Genomic DNA, 12,007 nt, shown 5'->3' with positions numbered 1-12,007 from the left:
AATCGACGAGAAAATTACCAAGTTGGCAGCCCAACAGTGTTGTAAAACGCTGAAATTCAACAACGGTTTTCCCATCTCTACTATTTAACCGGCTAACGACAAATTGTTTTTGGAATTCCCTTGAATTTTGCTTAGTTTGTGGATAGTTTTCTTTTTTTGCTTAAAAATGAGTCGCGACGTTCTTGCTCCACCTTTGCAAAAAATGAGCCATGGCCGAAACTACCGCGTTAATGTGGTGCACGATGATTTTGGCGGAAGCAAGTGGAACGGTCTCAATAAGAAGTCCAAGACCGATGTTAAGGGGTACCAGGAACCAGGTAAGTTGCTTCCGACGCCTTTAATGACTTGCGTTTAATTCTTTTCTTGACAGATCTCTATGGAGATGATGACGACGAAGAGGACCCGGCCGCCAACGATATTGTGGAAACGCTAAACGGCGGGTATGAGCTGGCCTTGCCTGTCCCAAAGTAGGTGATAATATTTGGATGAAGTTTTGGGGTTTCTATAACTTTCATTCGTGGCAGATCTTTCTACGGTGGGCTAATTGGCATGAAGGGCAACACCAAGCGTCGGATCGAGGAGGAAGCCAAATGTGAGATCTATGTGCCCCGCCAGAATGAGAAGTCCAACGAAGTTATAATCAGAGCCAAGGAACGCAGCCAAGTGTGCGCTGCTATGCGTCGCATTCGTCACATTACTGCCTCGCTGCGTCAGAAGATGAAGCCAACCCACTTTTTGGCTGTGGCCCTCAATTCTGGTGAAGTCAAGGATAACTTTATAGAGCTTAAGGTAACTCCTTGTTGCATCAAGTACACATTTAAGTTAAATCATTTATTTCTTCTTAGAAAAAAATACTGGAAGCCGATTTGCCAGGAATCGATGAAACTCTCTTCATCTCGGAAAGCAGCATCCACCTCACCTTGGGCGTTTATGTGCTCCTCGACGATGCCGAACGTAAAAGAGCTCTCGAAGAGCTTGAAACTTGCCGTTCTTTGCTTGAAAACCTAGTCACTCCATTCGATCTGAAGATGAAGGGTCTGGAGATCATGAATGATGATCCGAGTGCAACTCGGGTATTGTACGCCAGCGTCGAGGCACCCGAGTTGCAAAAGTTTTCAGATCAGTGCTTGGGCCACTTACAGACCACCGGTCTCTGTGCCACGGACAACCAAACAAGGGATTCCGTCAAGCTGCACATGACCGTGATGAACAATCGCTATCGCCAGGAGGTGAAGACGTGCGAGAATAGCTTTGATGCTCGCGAAATCCTGAAGCGGTTCGGAGACTATGATTTCGGCTCAGCCAAATGCCAGGCATTGCACTTGTGCGTCTTGAAGTCGCGTGGCGAGGATGGTTTCTACAAGATAACCGGATCTCTAGAGTTCTAAGAAATCCTGTGAATGCCTAGGTCTAGTTTAGTTTAAACAGGGAGTCTCAGAGAGCTATCCCTTTCCAGATATTCCCCTTTCCCCCGAGCAACCCCCTGTAAATACACAAATAAAAATGCAACTAAAATACACATACGATTTATTTGTCGAATATCAATGCTCAAAGTGGTTTTGTATATCTGGTGTGTTTGCATCTGAAAGTGGACTGCATAACACAAGTGTTTGTTTTATTCGTTTTGTGCCTGTGGGAGTCTTTCTCGGGAAAGCTCTCCCAACAAAGGAAACAAAGGTGCGCTGCGTAAGAGTGGCCTTCTCTTCCAATCTTGTTTTACAAAAAAATAAAATATAAAAATATATAATGTTCATCATATATGGATAATATATATGTGAGGATTTGCAGTTTAATTGTTTATTGGTATTAACAAAATAATGGGTAAAACAAAGTAGGTAATATAGGGTGCTGGCTTAAGAGCTACGGAGTAGGAAGTCACAAGTGGAGGACATGGGAACGATCACCAAAAACAATAAAAAGGGGCATGATGGAAGAGACCCAATTGTATAATTTGTTTTTATCTATTTTATATATATATATATATGTATATAAAGTGGAAGTAAGCAGGATACTTATCCACGCTCGCTTGCGCAGTTGTACAAAAATCGAATCAAATTGAATATCAAAAACAACTCGACGGCTTACTAACTAACTTTAACTACGCAGGATTTGCTTTGTTTTCTTGCCCTGGCAATTTTACTTTTAGTTCTTGCTTAGTTCTTGTCAATAGCTTCAGTCTAAAGTTAAGATTTGGTTGACTTTTATTTGTAGCGTTTTTGCTTTAAGAGGATTTTGTTGGTTCTACTCGGTTCCTTCGGGCGGGATTTGAACTACAGTACAGTACAGTACAGTAATGACATTGAGAATTGGGTTTAGCTGCTCGCACATAGACTATATCGTAAATATATATCAACATATGCAGGGGGGAGGAATTTGTAATAAAAAGGACTGGAACCAATAATCCGCTTCAAGGCTATGGGTATGGGTTCTTCAAAAAGTGTTTTGTATAATCAGTCTGCTAGTGTTTTTACTGATGAAGGATAAAAAGTCTATTTTTTTTCTAATTTCTTTACAATTGATAGTGTGATGTAAGCGGGATATGTTTAAAATCTGATCCATAGCCCTGAAACGCATCTTTGGCGGTTTTTGTTTAACAAACAAACAACTACAAACGTACGTACATAGATCTTTTTCAACAACAATTAGAGGTTTTGTGCACATTTAGTTAATTTGAACAAAGGTTTTGGCTTTCGATGAATAATATATTGAATGTACATACAAGTGTATTGATTTCTTATTAATTATTTGGCTAATTCGCGCTAGACAATTACTTCAGTGTAAACAATCTCTGTACTTCAGGTCTACTAGGTCTAGTTTTAAGAAAAAAATTAGACAGACGCTCCACACTTAAAAGTCAAAGCAAAAGGTATCCTTGTCTGTGTCCGCGTATTGCGTTGTGTGCGTGTGTGTTTTTTTGGGTTAAAATCTGAACATATCCATCAATCAATCAATCAACTAGGTTTGCAGCACTCAATTTGTTCCCTAACTTCACTCCATTCCCTGCCGTGCCATCATCGTCGTTGTTATTTATTTTAATGTTTACTTTTATGCTTTTCTTGTTGTTTCCGTTCGTCGTTGATCCCACACTTGACTGTCGCTGCTACTATTTGGCATGACCATTGCTAAGCACCGCCGGCAGGACATTGGCCTGCTGCACCACCGCATTAATCACATCGATCTCCTTCTTCAAAAACGCAGAGCCGTTCTCCTCGATGACGGCATGATGCTCCGATTGAGGATTACCAGGTGTCGGTGATGCTGTTCCATTGTCATGGACAGAGGATATGTTACGTTTGCGCAGACCGCCGCCAACAGTTGCTGAGTCGAGAGGAACGGAACCGTTGTTGCTGGCATTGCTGCCGGGCAACTTCAGTTTGGGGAACTCAATGTCCCGCATCAGATCGTTCTTGAACTCAACAATGCCGCTAACGGTCTCGGTTACAGTCTTATCGATAAATTCCTCAATGTTTTTGGTTTCGGCCTCGAGCTTCTCCTTCAGCTTGCTGGACAGTTGGTCCATCTCGCACTGGTCGTGGGGAACGCTTACGGCGTCGCGAGCGCACGTTAGCACGGGCTTCTTCTCCTGACTTGGCTGCTGCTGGAGCAGCTGCTCGGGATGATGCTGTGGGCGAAGGTTAACATTGTTCGATTGCTCGGATTGCTTGGTTGTTTGTTGTTCGATTGTGCGGTTTGTGTGTTTATTAATAAGCTCAGCGGCTGGTAGCTGCTGTTGTGTTGGCGTGTTGACTTTACATTGAGCATGCTTATCCATCTCCTCCTCCTCCCCATTCTCCTTGAGATCATTGCCAGCGACCAGCGCTGTCTCCGAAGCACCTTCGGTGGCTGCTGAATCCTTGACATTGCCGGCACCAGCCAGCCGCACGGTCGCATTGTTCTGGCGGCTCCTGCTCTCGCCGCGTATATACTTGGGTAAAATAAATATGGTCACTAGTGAAATGATGTGAAGGCACAAATAAAACTTCAGGTACAAGTTGATGCTGCCCTGTAAGTTAAAAAGAAAATAATATGTTTTAGAGTACTACTTCTATGATACTTCTGTAGATCTTCTTACCATAAATTCAAGCAGAACGAATGGGAATGTGGCGTAGCCTAGTGTGACCCGTGTGATCAGGCAGGTGAGGATGTCGTAGAACATCCGCGTGAACTGCGTGCTCTGGAAGCGGTGGCGGAATAGTCGCCGGCCAATGCGGGCCGCTGTCACGACAATGGCGCCGGTAGCAAAGGTCAGGTAGTAGCCCGGATAGAAGCCGTGCCAGACGGCGCTGAGGGCGAAGGTGAGCAGAGTGCCGTACTTCTTCGGCACTCGCTCGTAGACGAGTGTTCGCAGCCAGCGGTTGGTGCCGCAGTTCCAGTTCTGGATGGCATCGCGCATGTTTGTCGAAAACTGTCGGGGAAAAAGTGTTATTTTTTTAACAGAAATAGGAAATATATTACTGATTTCCATACCTCGAAAGAGAGGACGTTAATGTTGGATATCAAATCCCACTTGGGCTGGCCATCCTTGTCGTAGCCCGTGAAACCAAGACCTGAGTTGTTGCAAATGGCGTCGGCCAGGAGCCAAGCGTGATAATACTTGAAACGGATGCAGGTGGTCGCCATCATGGCGTACCAGAACTTGTACACCATGCTCGTGTCCTCGAGGAAGTCCTCCTCCTTCATGTCTTTCACAGGATATATTTTCACGAATTTCATAAATATGAAGGCGCACACCAGACTGCCAATGACCTTTCGTATCACAGCCTTCGTCGGCGATGGTTCCAGCACCACCTCTCCCTTTCCATTGTCTATGTTGCCCTGCAGAGAACAAAAAACATTAATAACCTAATCGAATCACGGCATAAGTGAGCCTACGTTAGTGGGCGGAGGAAGCAGGTTGTAGCCTTCGACGAACTCGATGTAATCCTTGTAGAAGACGAGCGGGCCGGCCAGAATGCTCTGGAAGTGCCACACATACGAGAAGTATTCCAGGGCCGTGGGCATTTTGCGAATAGCATGGTACTTCTGGGCCTTAGTGAGCTCCTATTTAGAGAAGAATTCTTGTTAGACGTTTGAGTTTTGTAGAAATCCCTGTAACTCACCTCTTCTGGGCGGACAAAGCCATCGTGAATGCTGAAGGCAAGGCTGGTTACCTTCTGTGTGATGATCATAAGGGGCCCGGTAATGTCCAGGGCATAGGATCCGTAGTCATAGAGCTGGCGCATCAGATGAATGCACAGCAAGTAGCTCATGGCCACCAACAAGACGGCTCTGAAAGATGGAGGAGTGTTAGAAACTATTCTTGAAGAAGGATCCTGAAGAACACTCACCTCTGAACAATGCGGGGATCCTGGGTTCGAATAACAATGTAGCATATCGCCGGAAGTCCTGCGATGTGAATGGCCTGGGGACCGAAACAAAAGTATCCAAAGGCGAGGCCGATCGACAAAGCGAATGTGTGACGGAGCTTGCTGGACACCTTCGAGGGATGCAGCACCGATCGGAAGAGGGAGGCCAGAAACAGTGCCGATATTTGGCAGATTAAAAAGTTTACCTGAAAGTGGAGAAGAGAAAAGATATAGTGATCTGTAGATCCAAGACCCTCCTAATAACTATATAAGAAAGAGAGTTGATTGAGAGAGATCTTTGGACCCATCTACCCTAGTGAGAAGCGGAGCACATGCAAGTGGCACGTGTCTGGCGAGATTTGCAATTGTAATGGGAGACCGGGTGACTGTCTGGGGGTGCCAGTTGCCCCGTCCATTCAAAGCCAATAAACCGCCACACAAACACAAGTGCTTGTCAACCAATTGCACTTGATCGTGATGATCGCCAATCGGTGATCATGATCACTACACCATCGCCATCACAATCACGATCACGCGTGGTGATCAATGTCCATTTGCTCCTGACCTCCCATGGCCTTGGCTTCTATTTCTATGCTAATTTCTGCGAATTGGCCCTGGCAGAATGGGTAAAATAAATATTATAAAACGGCAATCGCAATTGCAATTACAATTCGAATTCTTTATTTCTTAAAAGCCACGTGCCAATGAATACAAAATAAAGCTAAAAGATAGGCATTTTGATTTCCATAGATTAATATTAATGGCAAAAGGTGTCTCATATAATATTTTTATTTAAAAATAAGTTCACAGTGCCCCCAATAAAGTGCCCTGTTCTATTTTGTAGCAAAACGGATGTGACCCTGATAAGTGATAACTTATCAATATTCCAATTTGTTTGCTGAATAAACACATCTAATATTTAAAAAATAAAACACACACATTGGCTTGCCAGAAAGTGCAACAGAATTGCTTATCAGCTCTACGTAATAATATTCATTAATTAACAATGTGATTACCGCCGAGCGATTAAAGTCAATGACTTTAAATCAGGTCCTATGCCTTCTCCCACTTCTTATATGCGCATTTAATCTATTTCTTATTTCTTTTGTTCCATTGTTTATATTTGCTTTCTTTATATGAAAAGTGTTTCAAGAGCAGACGTACTTAGTGCTCGAGACTATGAGATAGTCGGTACTTAAGTCTAGACTCTAGAGATACAAATTCCAGATTTAAGAACAGACTATAGCTGTTTAATTATAACTTTAAGTTAAATAAACTTAAAAAAATGTTAAAAGTATGCACTTAAGTTAGGAATTTTGGTAATTTAAATAAATAAAGTAATTTAAATATATTATTATATATTTTGGAATAAAAAGTTATGAAAAGATAGGAGATAGTTCAAATTAAACAGGCCCCTCTCGCTTATAGAGATAGTTTTATTGACTTTGATGATCAGCTGTTTGGTCGGCCACTCAGAAATCTATATAGTATATAGTAGATACCGGGTCTTTATCTCCCCTTTGTATTTCAGAAAGTGGCGCCCCCAAGGGCCCTCTCTATCCAGAACCAGAACCCCTCACGCCATGGGTCACAAACCTCGCCCCACTGATAACTCCCAAGCCATAAAACAACCTTTGTCGATTCGCACTGTTTGTTCCACAAATATGAGCTTTAAGTATCGAGGGCTGATAAGTCGAAATTGTTGGACATTCTGTATAAAAATCATGGAGCATCGAGCAGCACCATTTAGCCCACTCTGTGGCATGTTGTAATCATCATAGGAATACCACCTCAAGCGCAATAAGTTGGCCGAAACCGGTTTGGTTCTCTTTTTCTGTTGTCTTTTTGCTAAAAAACACAACAAAACCGGGTATGTGGTGGTCCAATCGAAAGGAAAATCTTGCTCAAGAATTGTATTTCAGCAGAGGTGGGAGCTGAGAAGGGCAACAAGTGGGTGGGAGACTTCTTGCTTTGCTGAACACAAATTACACCTCTCGAAATTTTGTATTTATTTTCTATGAAATTATATGCTTCTTTTTTCTTTAAATAATTATTTTTCGAACATTATTCTTTTCAGTGAAGGGCAGCTCGAATAAATTACATGATGCGGTGCAAGTATGCGGAATAAAGGAAGTCGTTTTCCCAGCTAGAGGGCATGGTCGGAGCTTTTGTCTCAAGTCTGGGGGGGAATACCATACCCTTGATTACGTTACCCGACATCAAGGTGAAATCATGAAATAAAAATCATTAAACAATGAGTACTACTAATAAGTTCGAACAAGAAACTATAAACTACTTCCGCATCCTGAAAACTATAATGGTTGGAAGAGCTCTAAAGAGTAGACCCTCTAAGAGGCTGACGCATTGTTTGGGGATTTTTTTTTCAAGAGATATCAAGAGATATCTTGGATGTCAAGATAAGATGCGACTGATGGGTGCTGCTGTTCCGGCCGGCAAACAATGCAACATGGCTTGCATGTGCAACGGCAGCAATTTGCGGCCTCCAGGCCCACTCATCTGCCATTGTTCATCCTGCGAGCTTAGCCCACTTGAGTGGGTCTTGGCCCTAAATTCATTGAGAGTGTATTTATTTTAACAGAAATAATACGCGCCAAGAGGAGGCTTGGCTGGGAAGGGGAAGGGGGACTCAGGCCATAAATCATTTGATTAGGACTCCCCCCCACAAAGAGGGAGAGGTATGTCGGTATTCAGAGTGCCTTGAGGTGGCGTGATCACTAAAAATAAACCCAAAACAACACCCGATAAAAAGCAAAAGTAACAAAACAAAGAAAAATCCTCAAATCAGTTAAGAATGCAAATTGTTTTTGAAGAAGTATGGAACAAAACAAAACGTAAAAAATGAAAGTAATTAAGTCATTTTTTTTATTGGCAATTAATCATGAGAGTTTTATTTAAAACTGAAATGCCTGAAGAGAGCTGGAAAGGGTATGCCTCCAACAACCGTTAGGTGGAGGGCGCCAAACAGCTGTCAAAAACAGAAAACATAAAGAGGAGAGAGAGAGAGCAAAGCGAACGACAAAAACAATAACAGAAACAGAAACAAAAGCAAAAGCAACGAGTTCAAACAACTGCGGCATCCCCAGCCCAAGGTCACACGAATGATAATATCATATAATCTATGCATATCGGAAGGGGGTGTATGGGGAGATGTAATGTGGGAATATATATACAGTGGGGAGCAAAAGTGATTCCATGTTCAGAATATGCATGTTGAACCGCTCATAAAACGTAAACCAATGAACCAAATGAAACAAACTTTTTTTTTCTCGATTACTTATTTAATTTGTAAGAAATAGACTTAAATACTACAATAATACAAGAAAAAATGTAAGAGATAGAAAAAAAAAACAAAAACAGAAGGCATGTACTCAGTTTTGCACCTTTAATGGAAAAATTTAAGGAAATATTAAATTAATATTTAGTCCAAAGACCCTTATTGTCTATTACATTTTTAATGCGCTTTGGCATACTATTAACTAAGTTCTCTATAATTTCTTTAGGAATTTGGTTCCATTCAATCTCCACGCGTCTCCAGAGATCGTCCAGGTTGCTTGGGGCCGATTGATATTGCCCGAGCCGTCGCTTCACAATTGACCATAAGTTTTCAATTGGATTGAGGTCGGGACTTTGAGCTGGCCACTCCATGACCTTAAAATTTTGTTTTGCCAACCATTCTTTTACAATTTTTGCGGTGTGCTTAGGATCCCCATCCTGTTGGAAAGTGATTTCTCCTTCAGGATAGGCACACTTGTCGAGAAAATTGTGAAGATGGGTCTTTAAAATGTTTAAATAGTCCTCTTTTCGCATTATTCCATCAATTTTGTGCAATGGCCCAACGTGCCACCATGTAAAGCACCCCCAAGCCATTACATTTCCTCCTCCATGCTTTACGGTTTGCTTTACATGATGTCTCTGAAGCTTGTCACCGGGCCTATGCCAATAGTACTGCTTCCCATCCGACTGGAAACGGTTAAACTTGGATTCGTCCGACCAGATAACACGTTTCCAGTCTTCTATAGTCCAGTTTTTGTGGGTCTTTGCAAATTGTAACCGAGCCTTAACATTTTTCTCGGATAGAGCTGGTTTATTTTTTTTCACAGAGGCGACATATCCAATTCTAGCCAGTGCTCTTCTAGCTGTCCATCGACTTACGGGTTTATTTAACTCTGTAGAAGCATTTGCTGGTGTTAAAAGCTTATCCTTCCTCATGTTGGACATTATAAGTCGAGCGTCAGAGTCGGTTAGGAGACGGGGGCGACCATTCAACACATTTTCGGAAGCAACATTTTGCCTTTTTTTCACCTTGACCACCACAGACTGACTAATTTTCAGCTTTTCAGCAATTTTGCGTGTCGAAAAGCCACTTTTAGTCATAGCAACAATACTATTCGGTATCTGCTGATAGCTTCTTCATTTTACAAATATAAGTTGGCGACTAATTTCTCAATTTATTAAAATTTACTTTGAACTATAAGAAATGTGCGACTCTTTGAATTATGACAACAACTAATGCATGAAAAAGACATAAAACAGTAAATCTGCAAATATTTTGGTGATAAGAAAACAGGGAGAGCAAAATCAGGTGCGAATATTGGAAGGTGCAAAACTGAGTACATGCCTTCTGTTTTTGTTTTTTTTTTCTATCTCTTACATTTTTTCTTGTATTATTGTTGTATTTAAGTCTATTTCTTACAAATTAAATAAGTAATCGAGAAAAAAAAAGTTTGTTTCATTTGGTTCATTGGTTTACGTTTTATGAGCGGTTCAACATGCATATTCTGAACATGGAATCACTTTTGCTCCCCACTGTACATATATGTATATTGGCTATACCCTCCTATACCCTACCTCTTATTTTATCGTCATTATTGGCTTTGGAACTAACTTGCAGTGCAATTGGCTTTGTCGGCCTGGTCTAGACGCCTCCGAACCGGTTAAAAGACTTCCAGGGCCACGCAATACAGCCAGTTGGGAAACACTGGATGGCCTGGTATGTGTTTTGTAGTATTATTAAATGTATAAGCAAGTAAGACAAGCGAACAACCACACAAACACATACCAGCGATGATTTGTTTATCGCGGTTTATTAATACAATATACCCATATACCCCCACTCACACCTCCAAAAACAACCGAGTCCGGACAAATAGTGTTTCTATAGAGATTTTTCAGAAAGAAATTCAATATTAGATGATGAAATGGAAGGAGGGCCTAGAAGGTTTACGGAAGGGGACTATGGAAGAGGACCTAACTACCTCCCGGACAATTGCGTGGCACGGCCTTCGCTTCGAATTAGCATAATAAAATAAATAAAACACACTTTCAACAAATTACAAAATTAAATAGTTATATACACATGTAGTGGTTCGCCCACCCGGCCATAGAGAAGTGTCGTACTGCCAATAAAAAAAAAATAAAACAAAACAAAAAAAAGCAGCCACTGACTCATGCAAAAAATAAAAAAATATCAGCTGATTCGAGGCTGTTGCTGTCGATATTTGTTTGCAAACAAAAGAAGCTAGTTGGTAAAAATTCAATTATCGAAAGGGTGAAGGGTTTCAGTCAGTCTTGAAATTGAATTTTAGGAAGCCTTTTGATAAAGACAATGGGCCAGGCCAGACCAGACCAGGCCAGGAAGAAGATAGGCCACTCACCACATGTACAGCGGATGTTGGCGGGGGATTAGGTCATCGGAATTGAAAAAATATATGACTGGCAGTGCGATTACATACGTGGTGGTGTCATTGCGGCTTACGGCGCATTTGGGCCACAAAATGAAAATGCGCCTCCCCGAATGAATCACATGTGCCGCAGTATACAGTTATGTATGCAAAAAATGCGGCTAAAAGGTGGACATAAACAGAGAGGGAGCCAGATAGAGAGAAAAAGATTAATTGTAGCCTCTCCTCGATATTAAATGATGCAAATTGCTTATAATTTAGTAAAAGCCACCATGCGTCGTGGAAAATTCCACCCAATATTCTTGGCAACAGCTGATAAGACTAGAGACCTCCCCACCCCACCGAAAAATAATTTAATTATAAAACCTACAACAAAGTCGGCAAATTAAAGTAAACTGCCAGATTAGCTGCCAAAAGTTGGCAGCAGCAACATTAAAAAATAGAAGAGAAGCCAGGTGGAGCTCCACCCGCCTACCGTTGCCAGGTAAATGGACTTCCTGGCAAGGATATCCTTTTTCCACATTCACAGCCAAATGCAATGTTTTAGAGAGGCGGCTTTTGGCCGTATGATTACCGACACACCGCGTACATACACACACGTGCACACGCCCGTTTCAGAACCGGAGGTGGGGGTATCTATTTTTTTTTTTTTGTACATAGCTTCTTTGTGGAGAACTTACCAAATCAACCGACAGCCCCACAATGTCCGCCAGCCAGGTAAAGGTCCGGCTGCCGTTGTAAGAATCATTATCAATGAATTTCGGCGGTTCAATCATCTTGCAATCAATCCGTCCGTTTCTACAAGTTCTGTGTTCTTTTCTGCGTTGCTGTGTTTTTGTTGTCACATACACGGATTTCAGCGCTTCATTGGAAGGCAGATGCCAAACGCGAACCGCGAATTGTCGCTGGTGTTGGGGGAGCGCCCCTGGATGGACAGGGCGGGGACGCGGCGCGTTTCAC

At 42.1% G+C, this 12,007-nt stretch overlaps 2 protein-coding genes and 1 long non-coding RNA gene across 4 annotated transcripts; 2 read left to right on the top strand and 1 right to left on the bottom strand.

Annotated features, from left to right (window-relative positions):
- Positions 1-63: 63 nt before the first annotated feature.
- LOC6494868 (activating signal cointegrator 1 complex subunit 1) lies at positions 64-1,519 on the top strand. Its single transcript, XM_001959485.4, has 4 exons — positions 64-317; positions 371-467; positions 525-789; positions 846-1,519. The coding sequence occupies exons 1-4, from the start codon at positions 167-169 to the stop codon at positions 1,386-1,388; spliced, it is 1,056 nt and encodes a 351-aa protein (XP_001959521.1). The 5' UTR covers positions 64-166; the 3' UTR covers positions 1,389-1,519.
- Positions 1,511-11,857, bottom strand: LOC6495762 (lysophospholipid acyltransferase 1). 2 transcript variants are annotated; one of them, XM_014907999.3, is made up of 8 exons: positions 11,728-11,857; positions 5,328-5,551; positions 5,100-5,268; positions 4,873-5,040; positions 4,468-4,815; positions 4,073-4,405; positions 3,754-4,003; positions 1,511-3,622 (listed from the first exon to the last, which is right to left on the bottom strand). In XM_014907999.3, exons 1-8 carry the CDS (start codon positions 11,821-11,823, stop codon positions 3,462-3,464), a joined length of 1,749 nt encoding a protein of 582 aa, XP_014763485.1. In that variant the 5' UTR covers positions 11,824-11,857; the 3' UTR covers positions 1,511-3,461. The 2 variants fall into 2 exon arrangements, with proteins under 2 accessions (XP_014763485.1, XP_001959520.1); XM_001959484.4 differs by having other exon boundaries at positions 1,511-4,003.
- On the top strand, positions 6,865-7,603 carry LOC116654780. Its single transcript, XR_004309996.2, has 2 exons — positions 6,865-7,215; positions 7,423-7,603. It is a non-coding gene; the product is annotated as an uncharacterized LOC116654780 (long non-coding RNA).
- Positions 11,858-12,007: the final 150 nt, after the last annotated feature.

This window comes from Drosophila ananassae, chromosome 3L (genome assembly GCF_017639315.1).
Source record: "Drosophila ananassae strain 14024-0371.13 chromosome 3L, ASM1763931v2, whole genome shotgun sequence".
Taxonomy (NCBI): Eukaryota; Metazoa; Arthropoda; class Insecta; order Diptera; family Drosophilidae; genus Drosophila; species Drosophila ananassae.
This window is presented reverse-complemented; position numbering and strand designations above follow the sequence as displayed.